This window comes from Diceros bicornis, chromosome 4, assembly GCF_020826845.1.
Source record: "Diceros bicornis minor isolate mBicDic1 chromosome 4, mDicBic1.mat.cur, whole genome shotgun sequence".
Lineage (NCBI taxonomy): Eukaryota > Metazoa > Chordata > Mammalia > Perissodactyla > Rhinocerotidae > Diceros > Diceros bicornis.
The window spans coordinates 47,477,465-47,499,613 of record NC_080743.1 but is presented as its reverse complement, the minus strand read 5'-3'; the positions used below and the strand labels follow the sequence as shown (position 1 = coordinate 47,499,613).

At 35.3% G+C, this 22,149-nt stretch overlaps 1 protein-coding gene across 5 annotated transcripts in view; it reads right to left on the bottom strand.

The window, feature by feature from the left end:
* Positions 1-22,149, bottom strand: part of SYCP1 (synaptonemal complex protein 1) — a 117,986-nt gene that overhangs the window by 91,166 nt on the left and 4,671 nt on the right. For all 5 annotated transcript variants that reach the window (XM_058538870.1, XM_058538875.1, XM_058538873.1 and 2 more), the window contains 5 exons: positions 16,664-16,737; positions 6,826-6,884; positions 5,509-5,578; positions 4,835-4,908; positions 2,153-2,261 (listed from right to left, as the gene is read on the bottom strand). In XM_058538870.1, coding sequence (XP_058394853.1) covers positions 2,153-2,261; positions 4,835-4,908; positions 5,509-5,578; positions 6,826-6,884; positions 16,664-16,737 — 386 coding nt within the window. The remainder of the gene's footprint in view (positions 1-2,152; positions 2,262-4,834; positions 4,909-5,508; positions 5,579-6,825; positions 6,885-16,663; positions 16,738-22,149) is intronic.

Sequence of the window (22,149 nt, the reverse complement as noted above, 5' to 3'; positions counted from 1 at the left end):
AAACAGATAATTATTTGCCATTTGAAGAAGACAGAAGACTCACCAAGAAAAAAAGAGAGAAGGCTCAAATAAATAAAATTAGAAATGAAAAAGGAGAAATTACAACAGATACCACAGAAATACAAAAGATTATAAGAGAATACTATGAAAAACTATATGCCAACAAATTGGACAATCTCGAAGAAATGGATCAATTCCTAGACTCATACAATCTCCCAAAACTGAATCAAGAAGAAATAGAGAACATGAATATACCAATCACAAGTAAAGAGATTAAAACAGTAATCAACAACCTTTCAAAAAATAAAAGTCCAGGACCAGATGGCTTCTCTGGAGAATTTTACCAAACATTCAAAGAAGACTTAATACCCATCCTTCTCAAACTATTCCAAAAAATAGAGAAAGATGGAATACTTCCCAACACATGCTACGAGGCCAACATCACCCTAATACCAAAGCCAGGCAAAGACAATACTAAGAATGAAAAAGAGAGAATGTTTTAAGAGAAAATGACAAATACCACAAGATACCTATCACGTTCTGAAAGGTGCACAGTGTTTCACAAAGTATATTATGCCTGCCAAGTGCCCTGCCACTTGAACAAGTTTGAAAAATATTCAAACTCAACAACAGAAAAACAAATAACCCAATTTAAAAACGGGCAGAGGATTTGAACAGACATTTTTCCAAAGAAGATATACAAATGGCCAACAGGCATATGAAAAGATTTTCAACATCACTAATTATTAGGGAAATGCAAATCAAAACCACAATGAGATATCACCTCACACTCATCAGAATGGCTATTATCAAAAGACAAGAAATAAGTGTTAGAAAGGATGTGAAGAAAAGGGAACCCTTGTACACTGCTGGTGGGAATGTAAATTGGTGCAGCCACTATGGAAAACAATATGGAGAGTCGTCAAAAAATTCAAAATAGAACTACCATATGATCCAGCTCCTCCACTTCTGGGTATTTAATCAAAGAACACGAAAACACTAATTCAAAAAGATATATGCACCCCTATGTTCACTGCAGCATTATTCACAATAGCCAAGACTTGGAAACAACCTAAGGGTCCATCATCGGATGAACAGACAAAGAAGATATGGTGTATGTATATACAATGAAACACTACTCAGCCATGAAAAAGATGACATTTTGCCATTTACAACAACATGGATGGACCTTAAGGGTACTATGATAAGTGAAATAAGACAGAGAAAGACAAATACCATATGATTTCACTCATATGTGGAACATAAACAAACATATAGATACAGAGAACAGATTGGTGGTTACCAAAAGGTAGGGAGTTCTGAGGAGGGTAAAAGGGGTAAAGGGGCACATGTGTACAGTGATGGATGGCAACTAGACCTTTGGTGGGGAACACAATGTAGTCTATACAGAAGGTGAAATATAATGACGTACATCTGAAATTTATACATCATAAATCGACGTTACCTCAATGAAAATAAAATAAATAAAATATTCAATAATAAGATAGTCTAAACATAACACGACATTCAAGATCCTTCATAATCTGATCCAAACATTCTTTTCCAGTCTCATCTACCTAAGTTCTCTAAGCTATAGACACACCAATCAGTGTTTCAAATATACCCTAACTTTCACAGTTCCATGACTTGCACAAGCCATTTTCTTCTGCCTACACTCTCTCCTCCAATTCACTGGCTAGTGCACCATTTAATTATTTAAGGTCTAGTTCAACAAGCAATTTTTCCCTAATGCCTTTCCAAATGTCTTGCTCCTGGAATAATTAATAATTCCCCCCATAGTTCTCCCATAGTATCCATTCATTCATAAAATATTTAGAGTGCCTAATACACGTCAGGCACTGTTCTAGGTACTTGGAATGCATCAGTGAACAAAAAAAGACAAAGATCCCTGTTTTCATGGAAAACTTTGTTGAAATTTTGAAGAAGAAACTTTGGAAAAGGGAAAACAAGAACATATGTACTTTAAAAAATCTCTCTAAGAAACTCTATTATGCCCGCCTCCAATTGGTCCAACCCAGGTTGAGAATTACAACACTAGAAAGCATTACAATAAAATTGTAATGAAAGCCAAAATTTAAAACATAAGAGGAATAATAGACACATTGTTATATTTTCTTATATAAATTCTTACTTGTCTTTTCCTCTAATTGATTAATTTTCTCTCTGGATTCCTCCAGCAGAAATGTTAAATTTTTCATTTTATCTTCTTTCTCAGTGCTCTGGATCAGCAGTAGTGATACCTAAAATGAAATATTTCAATAATACATTACAGATATAAAAAATTAAATATGACCCCTTAGCATTTATCATCACCTATGATTATTTGATGCCCTTGTTTATATGCTTTTCAGCTGGCTGTGCCTTGGCATTTAGTACATGCTCACACAATAAACATTAATTGAATGAATGAATGAATAAACTAATATGATATACCCAATATTATAGCATGCATTTTAAGTTATTACTGAGAAGATTATATAATGAAATCTACTGGTTCATTTATTCCATAATATTACAGAGCACTTACTCCATTCCAGAAACCATAATAAGCATTGAGTATACAGAGATGAGGGAACTCAACTTCAAGAAATTCATAGCCTAGACTGGAAGACAAACAACTATACTTGAATATTATTAGTAATAGGACAAAAATATTAGAGGAATCAGGAAATAAAAACCTAAATCAGTGGGGGCCGGCCCGGTGGCGCAAGCGGTTAGGTGCGCGCGCTCCGCTGCGGCGGCCTGGGGTTCGCTGGTTCGGATCCCGGGCGCGCACCGACGCACTGCTTGGTAAGCCATGCTGTGGCGGCGTCCCATATAAAGTGGAGGAAGATGGGCACGGATGTTAGCCCAGGGCCGTCTTCCTCAGCAAAAAAAGAGGAGGATTGGCGGATGTTAGCTCAGGGCTGATCTCCTCACAAAAAAAAAAAAAAAAAAAAAAAAAAAAAAAAAAAAAAACCTAAATCAGTCTTGGGGAATGTAATCAGAAATTAATTCTTCTCAGAGGACTGAATCAAATCTTGACAGACAAGTAGAAATTAATCAGGAAAATATGCATTCTAGACTCATACAAGAACACAAAGAATCAAGAAATCATGCTTCATTCAGAGAACTGAAAATATTCAGATAGCTAGAATATAGAGTGCATGTGAAGAAAAGGTGAAAGATACACTTATAAAGATAAGCTGAAGACTCGCAGATTCAAGACGGCAGAAAGACCTCTCTGCCATATTTTCATCTCCAAATCACCCCAAAAATAACCAGGGAAACAGCAAAGACAGACTTCATCTTTCATGAAACCAAGGGACTTCTATAATCCAAACCACAATATGTAAAGAACGAAAGCAGTTGGAAAGAATGGAAAATGATTTAACATAAGAGCCTGCACAGGGAAGATACTAATGAGAAGCAAGCTAACTCAACCCCAAAGAACCCCAGAATGTTTCAAGAATTAGAGGCAACAGACACTGTGAAAAGTAGGCATGAAAAAGGACACTAAGTACAAGGAGACTATTTGGAAGTCTGTAAAAAGAGTAGAAAGACCTCCCCAGGACCACTTAACCTTCCTATTCTGGCCTCTGCTCCCTGATAGCCAATGTAGTCAGAGAACTAACCCTACTCCATCTTTGCAAGAGACACAGGCATAGTCAAATTAAAAAAGAGAATCTCTAAACCTGGGAATTCGAGGCACAGGGAGGGGTGGGGGTAAAGGATATAATTGAAAAGTCAGCATAAGGAATGGTGAGACTCCTGTCATTCTTATGCTGCCAACCCAGCTCCAAAATGCCATCAGCCAAGTTTATATTCCTAGGCAGGAATTTGGAGAACTCTAGAAAAAAAGTTTTATAAATAATGATATTTACACTAGCTGGCCACTCCATCATTTTACAGGGAACCCCAACAATCTGTAAGCTCTGCCCATGCACCCAGAACTCCAATGAGCTTTTCAGGACTTCTTTTTTTGTGTTCTTTATAATAAGCATGACTTTAACTTTAAAAAAAGACAACTTCTTTCAGAAATCTGGTTTAAAAATTCAGTTAAAATACAGAAAATTGTTAGCTCTTTCAAAAGACCTAAGCATAACACATAAATTAGAATTCTATCATTTAACTAGAACTTAAAGAAAACTAAGTATCTTCTCTGTACTTTCAATTAACTTTTGTTACTATTGTTTAAGTAGATATCCTTGTTATCTATCATTACGAGGTATCTTCTGGCAAACCAGAGAAGAAAAACTCTGAAAAAATAGGGGGGGAAAGAATATATCACTTTATATTTGGGAAGCAGAAGGCACGAAACTGATAAAGTTGGCATAATAATAACCTGAAACCAACATTCACGTGAATGTCAAAGAACAGAGTCACCATTTTCAAGTCTTCCACTATGTGACATTAATAGAAAGAAGCAAAAGAATGTTTTAGTTCCCCTTCACTGGTGTCATGAATATTATATATTCAAAATAAACTGCAAAATGTAGGTTAAGTGATCAGTGATCATCACTTTTACATTTTATGAGGTTTTCTCTGAACAAAAGTTCTCACAAAATAATATTTTTTTGTAGGAATGTCCTATTACTCACTAATATAAATACTGTAGAAGATTCATTGATTTAAAAAAAAAGGGCAAGCATTCAGTGTGTGTATATTTGAGTCAATGGAAATTAATTCTGCTGGGCAAAAAGCTAAATATTTAGATATGTATAATATTAAAATTCTCTCATAGAAATTTACCGTGTGGGTAGAAAATACAAATCTCTTCAAATTTTATGTATTAGCAAATACAAATAAAACCGAGTTGATTTTTAAAAAATACCTGCTTTTCCTTGTCATTTACTTCCTTCTTGCATTCTTCTTCAAGGTGTTGGATTTTTTCATAATCTTCTTTTACTTTAAAAATAAAACAAATATATTTTAGTATCTTAACATAATTGTATAACAAACAAAATTTAAAGTTTCTGATATTTTATTTCACCTCATTTATCTAGATATCAAACCCAAAGGTTTCTAACAAGCTAAAACAGCTGTTTTCTTGCTGCTTTCTGTTTACTAAATTAGTAAATTTAAATAATATCAAAGTTATAATAACTTAAGAAAATTCTATAATTTTATAATAGCACATATATAAAAGTTTATTCTTTATAACACACTAATCTGAAATAACAAATTTTAAATCTATATATAGTTATCTTAACATGCAACTTTACCAAGAAATGTAAAAATAAGACCAAATCACACTTCTAAAAAATTAAATACAAACCATAATAAATTTGATTTCAGGGAAAATGTAGCTTTGAGGGCAAAAAAATATTTTTAACATATATCAATTCCCTGCCACATTCCACAAGATTTTGTGGGGCTTACAAAACCACATACAGCACAAAATTTAAAACAGTTGAGGCATCAAACTGAAGTGATGAAAACATTAACAGAATCTAATAAAAACACAAACAGCAGAAGAGTAATATAAAAATTAAATAGGATCCCTACACTTAAAATGCATTTCCAATCTGGAATTCTCAGCTTGCACACGAAGTTCCTCAAAAGCTATTACCATTTTCTGAAATATAAAGTTTAACTTTTAAGAATCATACTTAGACTATTTAAATAGCTTTCTTCAAACTATGAAAAGCTTAATAAATTTGTATCATGTAATCATTAGATTTAAAACCACACAATATGAATAATGAAAACCATATAAATTTTAATAATTAATTTACTAAAAATGTATTAAGAGTGCCTATTATGTTAGCTTCCCAGATGCTTAAAGGCACTGAAGAAATGTTATATAATACCAAACAGCAGCAAAATGATTGTTGGTACTCTAGTCACTTACTATTTAATAGCCCATATCAAAATCTATAATTTTGTATTTATTTTTGTTTACTTATTTAATTTCTGTCTTCTCCACTACAGTGTAACCTCTGTGAGGCCTCTCCCCTTAAGAATCCAAATTACACTTCCATCATCTGGCAGCATGAGTTCCTTCAACATTCAACAGATCTTGATTTGCAAAAGTGGATGAATTCATTTATTCATTCAGCAAATAGTTACTGAATGGGTATTATGTGCCAGGCACTCTTTTCGGCACTTAGGATATAAAAAAAAGTCCTTACCCTACTGGAACTAACTTATATTCCAGTGTAAGAAAGAATACATACACACACACACACACACACACACACACACATAAATGTCATGTAGTTTTAAGAAGTCTTCAGAAAAGTTAAACGAGGCGAAGAGATAGAAAATAACTGAATAGAAAGATATTTTAGATAAAGTAGTAAGGGGAGTAATAAAGCAGAATGAAGCTTATGAGTTTGCATAAGATCTTGGACACAAAAGTTCTAGACAGAGTGAACAGATTCAAAGAACAAAAATCGGAAAGAGCTTAGTAAGTTTGAGAAACACAAAAAAGAAGAGGAACTACGGCAGGGAAACAAAGTAGAGAATGATAGCAGATGGGATAAGAAAGGTAAGTAGGAATCAGATACAGATTAATAATACTTTGTATGTTTTTCAAATTAATGGTTATATATCACAATGTGCTGGTCTCCAACACAGAGTTAATAAATATTTGATAAAGTTAAATGGGTCACTAACATGTAAATTCAAAAGCTACTAAATAACAAAACATTAACACTCATAGTATTGAACCCTGGGAATTTTGTTGGTGATATAATCATATGTCAACCAACAAATAATAATCCCTTTAGCAAGAATAGTTGTCTGCATCTTTGTAGCTATCACTTTACTTGGCTTAGAAAGGCTTCTGTTTAAAATATTTAAATTTTCAGTATCACTTACCTCAAGGTTATTATTTAGATCCACATAAACTTGTCTAGTTTCTTCCCGTTCATATTCATCTATTATTAATATAAAATATTTCAAAATTAAATTTTAAAATAATTATGATTCCAAGAAGATAATACTCAAATTGCCTCAAGAAAACATTAAAATATTTAAAATTCTGTGTGAGTCAAAGGCATTGGTATATCTTTTGAGTCTTTTAAAGTAACATCAAAAACAGTTTCATAGTAAGGCATGGTTGTACTTCATGATATCAACCTCAAAAGCTTGGTGCTGTTCAATTATCTCTAATACCCTTTTATAGAATTACTATTCATGAATTTATTCAAGCTTTGTAAAATACATTTATAGTTTTAGCCTTTACAATGAGTAGGGATTTAACAACTACTCGATAAAATATTTTTTCCTTTGTATATTTAAGATTCATGTTACACATGAGAGGCAAAGCTTGCTCTTGCTATCTCTTGCTCTATCTTTGAGGAGGCAAAAAGGAAGATAAACCTCAAGAGAGGAAGAGCAAGGTTAAGAATAGGTGTGGCCCCAGAGAGAAATTCGCTACGAATTCTCTATGATCTTCTTTTCTTCTTTTTTTTCTCCTTTTGGACTTAGGAACATTTATATTTTATCATCCAACTTTTAGGTTTTTTACCTGAGCAGTGATTCCCTCTAGCTATACTCAAGCCCTCAGCAAAGTCAGTAAAACTTAGTGTTTTACTGGTTGGTAGCGCTGTGGGGAATTAAGGTACAAGGCAGTAAAGGAAAATATGGCTGTCCCTTCACCTTTCCCGAAATGAGGCCAGCATCAGAGAAACCTCACCAAATTGGAGGAGGGTATTAGTCCCAGAATCTCAGTAACAAGCTGCAAAACAAGAGAATAGCAGCTATGATAGACTCAAATGTCTATCAGGAACCAAATAACCAAAAGAGGGTACCTGACCTGACTTTAGAAGAATACAAGTATCCTAAACCCCTCAAAATTACTGGAGAGAGCTCTGGACTTAACATAGCACATAGAACAGAAGCTGAATCATTTTTATTTGAATATTAAAAGGCTGGAAAATTTAAGGAAATAGAGACAGAACACATCAGCATTTCAACAGAAAGATACTTCATACTACTCACTCCATCTATTCACTGTCTCATAATTCACTACCTAACACAAGGTAGTGAATAAACTTTCTCTAGTCCTCAGAAACTATTTGTGCCAAAATTGCATTCTATCGCAAACTCCTTCAATCTTCCCACCACCACCATCACAAGTACTTCTAAAATATCCTCCAGCCATTCCTTCAACAGCTAAGTACTGGAAATCAAATAAATAAAACTAGAGAAAAGAAAATAAACTAATATAGATGTACTTTACAATTGTCAGGAGCAAGTCATTACAGGTGGCATAGAGAAGGGACACTGATAGCAGAGTGTTCTAACGTGGTGATATAATATTGTAAAAATATAAGCCTACTTTTTTGGTTTTTCTTCTTGACATTTATCTGTCTATCCATCAATCCATCTATCTATTTCCCTACCTCCCACCTCACTCTCTTCTCCCTCCTTCCTTCCCTCCTCCCTTCCTCTCTTTCTGTGGGTCTCTATCTCTCTCACACACACTCTCACATACACACACACACTTCCTTTGCCCCAGTTTGGGCAACTAGATCTTGTAGCATTTATTGCCACGAAGAAGAGATGAATCAACTGAAAGCAAAGAAACAGTCTTTGAGTTTCAAAAGCCCAGTGTTGGGGTTAGGGGAAGAATTCAGGACATAAACAAGTAATAGATTTGAAAAATATGTAAATCAGAACAAAGCTTCCGGGCCGACCCCGTGGCTTAGTGGTTAAGTGCGCGCGCTCCGCTGCTGGCGGCCCAGGTTCGGATCCCGGGCGCGCACCGAAGCACCACTTCTCCGGCCACGCTGAGGCCGCATCTCACATACAGCAACTAGACAGATGTGCAGCTATGACACACAACTATCTACTGGGGCTTTGGGGGGAAAATAAATAAATAAATAAAATTATAAAAAAAAAAAAAAAAGAACAAAGCTTCCCATCCTCTAGACCTAAGAAATATTTACTAGTTTGTGGGGAAGAGGCCTTTAAAAGGGGAAGCTGAGGGGCTGGCCCAGTGGCGCAGCGGTTAAGTGCACGCGCTCCGCTGCGGCAGCCCGGAGTTCGCCAGTTCGGATCCCAGGAGTGCACCGACACACCGCTTGGCAAGCCATGCTGTGGCGGTGTCCCATATAAAGTGGAGGAAGATGGGCACAGATGTTAGCCCAGGGCCAGTCTTCCTCAGCAAAAAGAGGAGGATTGGCAGACGTTAGCACAGGGCTGATCTTCCTCACAAAAAAAAAAAGGGGGTAAAAGGGGAAGCTGAGAGAGCTTTTAGATTCTGGTGGATACTTAAGAAGGGATTCTGTAGGCCTCTATACTCACCAGTCTAAGCCTCAGGGCTGGAGACCACAGAAACCCCAGATAGTTTGGGCAAACCAAGAGCAGAGTGGGACTGTGCTTTATTTTTTCTTCAGTAGGGCTCTAGGAAGATGATAAAACCTGAGAAGAAATGGCTATGAAATATATCTAAACAGATGGGGCCTTAAACAGCTTTAGTTTCCCTTGTCTCAACACCCTGTGCAACTGAGCATGGTGAGACAAAGCACAGAGAACCAGCAGACCTGAATGGGCCCTGAGGACAGGTATGAGGGACAGCAGCAATCCATGTGGACTAATACCTGAATACCAACTGAAATGATGAAAGTCTCCATGGATAGATGACTGAGAAACAAATGTCCCTCTCTACCAAATGGTACTATATAGGCATCCCCAAATTTAGATACAACCCCAGGGAAAGGGGAAATATTCCCAAATTAACTGAGATTAAATTTCTTCCATGCCAGCAGAATCAAGGCTTTAGGATATTAAGATTTTTTAACATTTTAAGATATAAAAATTCAGTGCATGCGTGAGTTTGTTGACTAAAATTACTCAGAATCATAGTATTCTACAAAATTTATCAGAGTACCAGAAAACCAGGCAGAAGGGACAGAAAGAATATGCAGCCATCATAAGCAGACCTACGCAAGGTGAAAACTAGAAACTGCTCAGTGACCTGCCATACAATTGTAAATATGAAAAGAAGATTCAACCACTAACCCAGTGGGGAGGTAAATTAAGACCAAACTCAGTTTATCATCTAGTTTATTTAGTCTGGAAAGTTCTTGCCTTTTTCAGTGATGTATATGGTAAGAAAACCTATTTGAGGCCCATGAAAAAATACTGTAAAACAAAGGAAAAAGAAAAACATGAAAGATGTTAAAAGGCAGAGCCTATCTCTGAATATTAACTCTAGAAAACCCAGGGGGAAATTTTCCAAAAACTATTTGGTGTTCTCAACAGAACCAAGAAAGTGTGGCCTCAATGAAAGAGGAAGATACAATCATAAAGAATGAACAGGCCACAACAGAAATGCAAAAAATAGGATGAATTAAACAGAAAAAGGAGAAGGAAATGGACAATGGGTTAGAAAATGAGAGACTGTAAGGCAACTACAGGTTAGAGGCAGGACAGGACAAAATTGATACTTCAAAAGTCAAACTGGAAATACAGAAAACAAACTTAAATAGAAGGAGGGAAAAAAACAAAAAACAATTAGAGAAAATAAGAACAGAGGGCCAACAAACAAATAATAAGTATTACCCAAACAGAAATCAGATAAAGTGGCCAAAGATATCATAAAGCTTTCCTGGACTAAAGAAAGACTGGTACACATAGATTGAAATGCTTGTACCGACAAAATTGTGAATTATAAGGTTCAAGATAATGCCAGACTCCTGGCAAGGGGAAAAACATACACACACATATATATCTACTACATATATAGGTAGAGATCCAGGTATAGATATTTGGAACTGTGATCATCCCCATTTCACAGAGAAGGAAAGTGTGACACAGAAACATTATGTTATTTGCCAGAATCCCAAAACTAATAAGTGGTGGTGCATGATTAAAACACAGGTCTGCCTGATGAAATCCAATAAATACAAAGAATTCTATTTGGATCCAAAAATCTAAATGCACATGCTAAAAATGAAGTAAAAAAAGTTAAATATTTTAATTAATAGTAAATTCACTAAGCCCATAATGCAATGTGAATGTAAAATAAGCTGACTGTAGAGTTCATTAACGACACCTAAAATTAGACAAGAAATAGTCCTTTACACAGGTCAAGTTACACATTAGATTACCTCATACAGATCTGGACTCCTAAATATAACAAAGATGTTCAAGTGATCAACCAAAATAACCAAGGCACTGAAGAATCTTGAAATGTCTAGGCTAAAGAAGACAAGATTCAAAAAGGATAAGTAGCCATCTTTAAAGATCTAAGGAGATAGTACATAAAAAATGGCTTAGACTTTTTCTGTATGCCCTAAGGAGAATTACAATAAAAAGAAAGAAACTACATAGAGATTTCAGCTTACTATAAAATAAGAGCTGTCCTGGGCCGGCCCCATGGCTTAGTGGTTAAGTGCACACGCTCGGCTGCTGGTGGCCCAGGTTCGGATCCTGGGCGCACACCGACGCACCGCTTCTCCGGCCATGCTGAGGCCGTGTCCCACATACAGCAACTAGAAGGATGTGCAACTATGACATACAACTATCTACTGGGGCTTTGGGGGAAAAATAAATAAATAAATAAATAAATAATTTAAAATAAGAGCTGTCCTTAAATGACAATCTTGGGGTTAGTGAGTTTCCATCGCTGAATATATTCAAACATAGGAAAGACCACCATTTGGTAGACATGCTATAAAGGAAATTAAAACAATGGAAATGTAAGTAAACTAAAGAAGCTTTAAAGTCCTTTCCAATACTAAGTAATTTAAGTTAGGGGGTAAGGCTACAAAAAAAAGTTTATGCAGTACTTCAAATGACAGGCTAAAGAATTCTAATATAATTTAATGTGCAACAAACCATTTAAAAGAGTTTTTTTTAAAGATACATCAAAGAACAGATTTCTTCTTTATTTATTCACTAATTTATTGCCTACTATCTTCACAGACACTATGCAAAGTGTTGCCTATACTGAGTCAAGTAAGACATGATCTTTTGCCCTCAAGCTTACAGTGAAACGTCTAGCATATAGTAGGTACTCAATAAAAATTTGCTGAAGGAATTCATAAATACATGGTAAAGGCATACTAAGGGTACTAAGTGAAAGAAGAGGAACATCTAAATCAGATGGCAACGTTAGGGAATATTTCCCAAGGGTGATAATATTTATTCTGAGTTTTGAAGGACAAATAGGAGTTAACAAGATGAAGAAGGAAAGAGAGTCAGCCAATAAAAGACACTCTCTGTTGAAGACAATTAAAAACCTGGAGGAACTTTTTCTAATTACTAGAAGAATCAAAGGTCTAAAAAGATGATGAATCATCAGGCCAAGAATAGGCTGAGAATTATAACTCAAAAAAGCTAAACCAACTTCCAGTGCCAGGCAAGATGAAGTAAGCCCTATAGCCTTTCTCTCTCACTGATTACAACTAAAAACTCTGAATGAAATGCATAAAGCAACTACTTGAGGATTCCGAAAAGTAAGCAAAAGCAGGTAGATTGGGAAGAAAAGTAGAATCTCGAAGAAGTGACTAATGTAAAGGTGAGTTTCCTATTTATTTAGCTTTTTTCCTACCTTCTCTTCTAGCATTAACCAAAGTAAGGCCCCAGCAGAACTGTAACAAGAAGTATGAGCAGCAAAAGCAAATCCTGATTTTTTTTCTCTCGCAGCCCTCCCCCAAGGGTAGCCCCAGTAGTGGAGCTGCAGCAGCCATGGCAGCAAGGACAGACAAAGAGAAACTCCATATTTCTGTCCAAAGGACAGGGAAAAGGGGCCCCTGTAAGGCAGAGAGTGAGGAGGCAATCCTAGAGAGAGCTGGAGAACGGGATTCTCTAATTATGTGTATGAATTGGCACAAGTCCCATGGGGAAAAGGGAGAATGTGCATATACAGGACAGACTCAAAGTAAATATAGCAAAGGCTTTGAAAACTGAATTCCAATAGAAATCATTATCCAAGTCCCAGAACTAATTTTGAGTGAAGCATACATGAACCAGAGCCAGAGCAGCATAGCTAAGGCTTTGAAAACTGAACTGATATTAGAACCCAAGCACACAAAAGGCAAGATAGAACTTGTGCTCTGAACCTGAGTTGACTATCTGCTAAAAAACAGACAAGCAAACAAACATTCTCCAGGGGATTTTAACAGGACGCAGAATCTCACAACATAATATTCAAAGTGTCCAGGACATAATCCAAAATTGCTCAACATTCAAAGAATTAGGAAAATGTGACATCATTCTAAGTCTCAAGCAAACAACCAAAGATAATGAAGTACACAACGAGATAAGCAACAAGAACTAGAATCTACAGAACAAAAGACCACAAAAATAGACACCAAGGGATTCCAGATATTGGCATTATTGGACACAAATTTTAATAAAACTACGTTTACTATGTTCATAGAGATAAAAAGATGAGCTTAAAATTTTCAGCAAGGAACCTGAAACTCTAAAAAGTGACACTACAGATATTTTAAAAACCAGCTAATATTTACAGAACCAGAAAATGCACTAACAGAAATTAAGACTTCAACTAATGCACTTAAAAACAGATGAAAAATAGCTAGAGAATTAGTGAGCTGGAAGAGAGTTTAGAAGAAACTATCCTGAATGGAGTACAATGAGAAAAAAGATAAAGAATACACAGAGGGTAAGAAATATCGAAGGTACAGCAGAGTGGCCTTAGAGTTATGACTTGAAAAGATTAAACAGGCTCTCATCTAAAGGACTTTGCACTTGCTGTTTCCTCTGACTGAAATGTTCATCCCCAAAATAGCTACATGGCTCACTCCCTCACTTTATGCAAGTCTCTAACCAAATACCACTTAATCAGAAAAAACTTCCCCAACCACCCTATCTCGAAATAGTGTTATCATAACCCAAGATGTATTTTATTTACTCATTTACAGTCTGTGTCCCTCCACTAGAATGCATACTCCATAAGAGCAAAAACTTTGTTCACTGCTGTTTTTCCTCAGTATCTAGAACATTTCATAACACATAGTAGGCACTTTAAAAAGTGTTGAATGAATAAATAAAATGGAGAAGAAATCACAACAGCAAAAAGAAAGACTTAAGGCAAGGCTCTGGATGGAGTTTACACTACTACTAAGGCAAGTATTAAGATTGTTTTTAAGAACATCTACATGTCACATCAACATATGCTCTTTAGTTCATTTAAGAGATTAACTAAAAAATGTCTAAAAGAGTCTTCAAACCTCTCCCGCCATCTAATCTCTGACTTAGCATAAAACTAAACAGAGGAAAGAACTTGCAGCCTTGGGCAGGCCCCGTGGCATAGCGGTTAAGCGCGCGCACTCTGCTGCTGGAGACCCGGGTTCGCATCCCTGGCATGCACTGACGCACTGCTTGTCAGGCCATGCTGTGGCAGCGTCCCACATAAAGTAGAGGAAGATGGGCACAGATGTTAGCCCACGGCCAGTCTTCCTCAGCAAAAAGAGGAGGATTGGCATGGATGTTAGCTCAGGGCTCATCTTCCTCACAAAAAAAAAAAAAAAACTTGTAGCCTTGTCTCTCCAGTCCAGGTTACTTTCTGCGAGGCAGCTGATGTACTATCCTTCTACTCCCATCCATATACTTTTCACCACTTTGTATATCTGGACAGAAAAGCTAATCTTTATGCATATAGCTAGGCATTATGCTAAGTGAAATAAGTCAGACAGAGAAAGACAAATACCATATGATCTCTCCTATCTGTGGAACCTAAAAAAAACCAAAAACAAACCAACAAAAAAAATCACCAAGCTCATAGATACATAGAATAGATTGGTGGTTGCGAGAAGCAGCGGGTGGAAGGTGGGAGAAGGGGATCAAAAAGTCAAAAAAAAAAGGTGGACAATGCTTTTGCTCTATATACCGTCTCCACCATTCTTCCTTCCCACAACATAGTAACATAACTATTTTTTAATTTCTCTAACTTCAGTAAAAATATATAAACCCCTCTTTCTTATTTTGTCAACTATGATTTCTTACTTTGTAAGTTAAGAATATTAAAAGCCCAACGCTTCTTTCCACCTCTCCTCCTTTTATTCTATCTCTCAACTACAATCAGGTACGCTGTTTGTTTCGCATTTCCAAGATGGACAACATTCTGCTTTTTAACTATTATTAAGTTTGCCATAATCTGTCTACAGCTTTATTCTAAAAGTTAAAAATCAATAAATAAAATAGACTTGAATAAATAAAAAAAAAATACGTTCTTGAATAGGAATACTCAACATCTAATAAAGATCTTTTCTTCCTAAGTAAGTTTACAAATGTAATGTAATAAAATAAAAATACCATCAGACTTTTTTTTCTGGAGCTAGGTAAGTTGATTATAAAGCCCATTTGGAGGAAAATACAAGCAAGAATAGCTAGAAAAACTCTGAGAAGAAGAGCAGTGGGGCCAGGTTGAGGGCCTAGACCTACCAGATATTAAAGCACATAACAAAGCTTCTCTAAGTGGGGGGGAGGGAACCTATGTATAATTTTCCAGTCTCTCCTGATTGAGGAAGCTATGTATTCCATATGGAGCATCTAGGGAAAAAAAAAAAAAGGCTAATCTTGAAAATTGAAAGTTGAATGAACAGGATGTAGTGGTGGAGCTGGTAGTGGTGCAGTATGTTTTGGAAGGCATATATAGTTCCAAAAGCAAAGTACTATAGGCAAGGACCAAGAATAAAAAACCTAGCAGTAGTGCATACTGGAAATAATAATAATAATAATTAACATTTATTGAGCACTTTGCACTGTTCTAAGTATTTTTTATTTATTAACTAATTTAATTTTTAAAATAACACTTTTAATTCTTAAAATAACACATTTAATATTATTATTAAATAATAAACAGAGGGCCAGAGAGATTGCATAATTTATGCAAATTATTCAAGGTCAAGCAGATAGCAACTGAAAGTTTGAATTTGAACACACAATAACTCCTAAGCCCAAGCACTTAAGCAGTAAGCTGTGTGATATCAATTAAAATTTTTAGCTAAGAAAAACAGGGGCTATCCTGAAAAGGCAGGTAGACTTCTTGAATCTATCTATTCTTCCAATTGATTCTTGGCAGAAACAAACAAACAAAGTAGAGCTAGTACCAAATTGATGACAAAGATAAAAACTATCATTTTTTAAAATCGTATTTTTGTTTTTCATTAAAATGAAAAAAATTCCTACTTTACAATTAAAATTAAAATGCATAAAATAAAAACATGTACCTTCATATATATTCTACAACCTTATTAGAATGTTTTAAAAGAATGTTTCTTTAGGAGAAATTTGAGAATCCTATTTGGATTGGAAATAAATATTGCACTGCTATTCTTAAGGACTATGCCTTCAGTACAGCCCTCCACTGGTATTTTCTATTACGACCACGGCTATACACCATATTCTTGATTCAATTTCAATTTCCTGGTTGTTCCAGACAGAAGAGGTTAGTCTCAAGATCCCACTTTAACTGAAATAAGAACTCACTATAAATGCCAAGATGTATCTTTTGAAATATATTATCTTTCAAAAAGCTTTGAGCTTTGAAAGTTCAAAGAACTGAAAATCTAGTTACCACTTATATAAAGAAACGGTACGAGGCACACATAATCTTGTTAAACCAAAATTGGTTCCAAAAAGTGAAAAGACGATTTCTTCCCCTCTCCACTCCCACCATTAAAATAATAAATAGTAATAAATTGATAAAATCACATAAAACAAGAAAGACATTTACATTTCTTTGTCTTTTCTGCAGATCTGGCACAGGTTTCTTTGAGCAGATTACATAAATGCCTTGTAGCATTATTCCTGAAACAAAGGAAAGAGTTTGCCTAAGCAAATTCTGATCTCAAAGCAAAATCATATATAAAAGTTATAAAACACATTGTTACAACTTTTAAAGAATTTCTTAAAACATCATAATATTTTGCATATATCACATATCACTCATAAATGACTCTATGAAGAAAAACTGATTGACTGTACTATTAGCAAAGATGATTTAGTAACTGCCTCCCTTTAAAAGTAAAAGGTATACCTCCTTAACAAGCTTCTACCCAAGTAGTTATCAATAACCTCTCAGTAAACAGTTCCAGATTTGCCTAATGAAAAAAAAACGACACAAGAGGGTTGGGTTTTTCATTTACTAATTATCCCAGAAATATTCTAGCTGTCTTACCTTCAAAACATAAAATAGGTAATTTTCTGACTAGCCATTCATTACATGTATAATAAGACCTCTGATCATCTCAATGGATACAGAGAAAGCATTTGACAAAATTCAATATCCATTTATAATAAAAACTTTCACAAAGTGGGTATAAAGGGAAGGTACCTCAACATAATAAAGGCCGTATATGACAAGCCCACAGTTAACATCATACTCAATGTTGAAAAGCGGAAAGCTTTTCCTCTAAGATCAGGAACAAAACAAGGACACCCACTCTCACCACTTTTATTCAATATAGTATTGGAAGGCCTAGCCAGAGCAATTAGGCAAGACAAAGAAATAAAAAACATCTAAATTGGAAAGGAAGAAGTAAAATTGTCACTATCTGCAGATAACATGATATTACATATAGAAAACCCTAAAAAGTCTCCACCAAAAAACTCTTTGAACTAATAAATGAATTCAGTAAACTTGCAGGATACAAAATCAACACAAAAAACTCTGTTGCATTTCTGTACTCTAATAACAAACTATCAGAAAGCGAAATTAAGAAAGTAATCCCAGGGCCAGCCCCGTGGCTTAGCAGTTGAGAGCGCGCGCTCTGTTGCTGGCGGCCCGGGTTCGGATCCCGGGCGCGCACCGACGCACCGCTTCTCCGGCCATGCTGAGGCCGCATCCCACGTACAGCAACTAGAAGGATGTGCATCTATGACATACAACTATCTACTGGGGCTTTGGGGGAAAAAAATAAATAAATAAAATTAAAAAAAAAAAAAAAGAAAAGAATCCCATTTACAATTGCATAAAAAAGAATAAATACCTAGGAATAAATTTAAGCAAAGAGGTGAAAGATCTGTAGGCTGATAAAAGAAACTGAAGAATATACAAATAAATGGAAAGATATTTCATGCTCATGGATTGGAAGAATTAATACCATTAAAATGCCGATACTACCCAAAGCAATCTACAGATTCAATGCAATCCCTATCAAATTTTCAACGGCATTTTTCACAGAAAAAGAACAAACAATCCTAAAATTTGTATGGAATCACAAAAGACCCCTAATGCCAAAGCAATCTTTGAGAAAGAAGAACAAAGCTGGAGGGATCACACTTCCTGATTTCAAACTTACTACAAAGCTATAGTAATCAAAACAGTATGGTATTGGCATAAAAACAGACACGTAAATCAATGGAACAGAATAGAGAACCCAGAAATAAACCCACACATATATAATCAATTAATTCATTATGGAGCCAAGAATATGCAACGGGGAATATGCAACGGGGAAAGGACAGTCTCTTCAATAAACGACACCAGGAAAACTTGACAGCCACATGCAAAAGAATGAAACTGGACCACTATCTTACACCATACACAAAAATGAAATCAAAATGGATTATTAAAGACTTGAACATAAGACCTGAAACCATAAAACTCCTAGAAGAAAACACAGGCAGTAACCTCCTTGAAATCAATCCGGGCGACGAATTTTTGGATTTGACACCAAAGGCAAAGGCAATAAAAGCAAAAATAAACAAGTGGGACGACATCCAACTAAAAAGTTTCTGCACAGCAAAAGAAACCATCAACAAAATGAAAAGGCAACCCAGAATGGGAGAAAGTACTTGTAAATCATATATCTGATAAGGAGTTAATATCCAAAGTATATACAAAACTCATACAACTCAATAGTAAAAAAAACAAAAAACAAAATTCCAATTCAAAAATGGACAGAGGATTTGAATAGACATCTTTCAAAGACATACAGATGGCCAACAGGGACATGAAAAAGTGCTCAACAACTAATCATCAGGAAAATGCAAACCAAAACCATAATATCACCTCACACCTGTTAGAATGACTATTAATCAAAAAGACAAAAGTAACAAGTGTTGGCAAGGATGTGGAGAAAAGGGAACCCTTGTACACTGTTGGTGGGAATATAAATTGGCACAGTTGCTATGGAAAACAGTATGGAAGTTCCTCAAAAAACTCAAAATAGAACTACCATATGATCCAGCAATTCCACTTCTGGGTATTTATCCAAATGAAACAAAAACACTAACTCAAAAAGATATATGCACCCCCATGTTTACTGCAGCATTATTTACAGTAGTCAAGACATGGAAACAACCTAAGTGCCCACTGACGGATGAATGGATAAAGAAAGTGTGGTGTATATACACAATGGAATACTATTCGTCCATAAAAAGAAGGAAACCCCGCCATTTGCAACAACATGGATGGACCTTGAGGGCATTAAGCTAAATGAAATAAGTCAGACAGAGAAAGACAAATACTGTATGATTTCACTTATATGTGGAATCTAAAATAAAAAGAGCTCATAGATACAGAGAAGGTTGCTGGTTGCCAGAGGCAGAGAGGGGGAGTTGGGGGAAATGCGTGGAGATGGTCAAAAGGTACAAGCTTCCACTTATAAATAAGTCCTGGGGATATACTATGGAGCAGAGTGAATATAGTTAACAATATTATATATTTGAAACCTGCTAAGAGAGTAGATCTTAAAAACTGTCATTACAAAACAAAATATTTGTAACTATGTATAGTGATGGATGTTAACTATAGACTTATTGTGGTGATCATTTTGCAATATATACATATATCAAATAATTATGGTATACTGAAATTAATATAATGTTATATGTCAATTATATCTCAATACAAATTTTTTTAAAACAGTCAATATAATATAGTCTTACATCTTCCAAATCTCATTGTTAATGAAAGTAAAAAAAAAAAGACCTCTGGGTGTCTTGTTGAAGTTACTAACACACACAGCAGTTAGATTTAATTTTCCAACTTATAATTTTTCCATAGAAATGAATTGTTACAGATTAAAAATTTATAATAATTTTTAAATCTATATATCAGTTTAGTGAAAAGCAAAAGTTAGAATATACATAGTTCATATCCATTAACACTTTCAATAATCTAATAAATGAAAAAGTTAAGAAGTCACTGAAATCAACAGTGGTTTGGTTTTATTTTCAAAGCCTGTGACAATTTTCTGCTACACAGCAGTAGTTCCCAAAGTATCTGCTTTGGGAACCAGCAGCATCTACATCACTTACTAGAAGTGCAAATTCTTAAGCCACTACTCCACTGAATCAGAAACTCTGGTAGGGGAGGAGAGGCCAACAATATATGTTTTAACAAGCCCTGTGGGTAATTCTGACGCTTGCTAAAGTTTGAGGACCACTGGTCTAGAGATGGAAACATTTTTACTATTACTGGTTTTGTAAAAATAAAACAAGTGACCATAAACCTAATTCTTCAACTACAATTTGAAGAAACAACTTCAGCCTTTTCCTGTCAATTGATGATGAGAGGCAGAGGAATATGTACCTTCTGGCAGTATGCTCCCCAAACCACAATGACACTTTGAGCAGCATAGCTTGGCATAAAACCAGCCATATACTCCATATACAAGCAATCATCCAATCAAAAAATATATATTGCCAAGTCCACCAGGCACTCACAATGTCTCAATTTTAGAATTCTTAAAACTCTTCACTGGCTCCAAAACGACCATCTGCAGCAACTTACAAACTTTTTTTTTCTAGAACTAAAATTCTTTTTCAAAATGAAAAACTTAACTAGATACACAAGATTTTAAATCATATAAAAATAAAGCTGTTCTTGTTGAAGTTAAGAGAGAAAGGGAGCCACAGCTGTGACCACACAGCCTTTTCTTCAGCCCACCTTTCTGCAACCCCTACCATCCACCTCCACCTCAAGATAAAGTCAAGACTCCTTAGCATGGCATGGAATGCTAGAGTAACAACCTCTAATGCCTCTCCTGGCTAACTTCTTATTCATCCTTCAGACATCATCTCCTATAGAAAGCCCTCTCTGACAATCACCACCATAGCATATATATGGGACAGGGCTTGATAGGGGTTTAACTCATCAAATTAATTAAACAAGTCCCAGATATGAGTCTAACAAAATCCAATGTTACTTTTTAAAGTAATTTCTGAAAATATGTAATTGTTGATGCTTCAGGTTTGACTGCTGGAATTTGGAAATTTAGACACTATTGTTAAATCTAATGGTGGAAATCAGATCTAACATAAGGTCCCGCTCCATTCAAAAAGAATCATGCCTCCAAAATTATCTAAATTATCTCAAAACTCTCTTCCTGCTCAAAAATGTCAATGAACCAGTGTCCGTTCCCTCTCCAACTTCTATTATAGACCAGTCATATATATGGTTTTGAAATACCTAAAGTCTCTTTCAAGCTCAAAAAAACAAGAACTAATACTCTAAAAACTACAACCCTTTTAGAAACTCATCATCAGTGAATGGGCTGGTCCTGAGCAACTTTATATTAAATTTGTCATCCAATAATCAAGTCACTCTACCTTAAGTGCAACTTTGTTTCTTACCTATATTTTGACAAAACTCTTAACTTAATGTTAGGTTCTCTCAGATGACAACTGACAATTGAGTATTTGAGGTTGAAACTGACACTCAAATGAAACAAGTGCTTAAAACAAAAGGAAAACACACCCAAAAATAAAGTCATTCCCTCCCACCTCAAAAAATGGCATAAATTCTATACTATACTATACTATACTATACTATACTATACTATACTATACTATTTAACTAAACTAAATAGTCATGGTACTCATAAAAACTCAAATGTTTATTAATGAAGGCAGCAGCAATTCTAAGAAAGCTCACAAGTTGTCAAATATTGGTATTAGGGCTACAGTAGGCTTTAGATATGTCTTATAAGATACTATAGGAACTCAATCACATACCCATATATAAAAGTGTCAAGTACCAAACATACAGTAGGCACATAATGTTAGAACCTTCCTCCTCTCTCTCCCTTCCCCCTATAACTAAACCTCATTTAAGTAGGGAAAAATTAAAGTGTAAAATTTAAATTTTATCTGGAAAGTCATAGGTTGTCTTTCAATTGGGCTACAACAACCCATTGAAATAGCATTTTTCACTTATCAGCAACTTCACCGACAAGGTGATAGGCCTTCTAGAACCGTGTTTAGCATGATGTT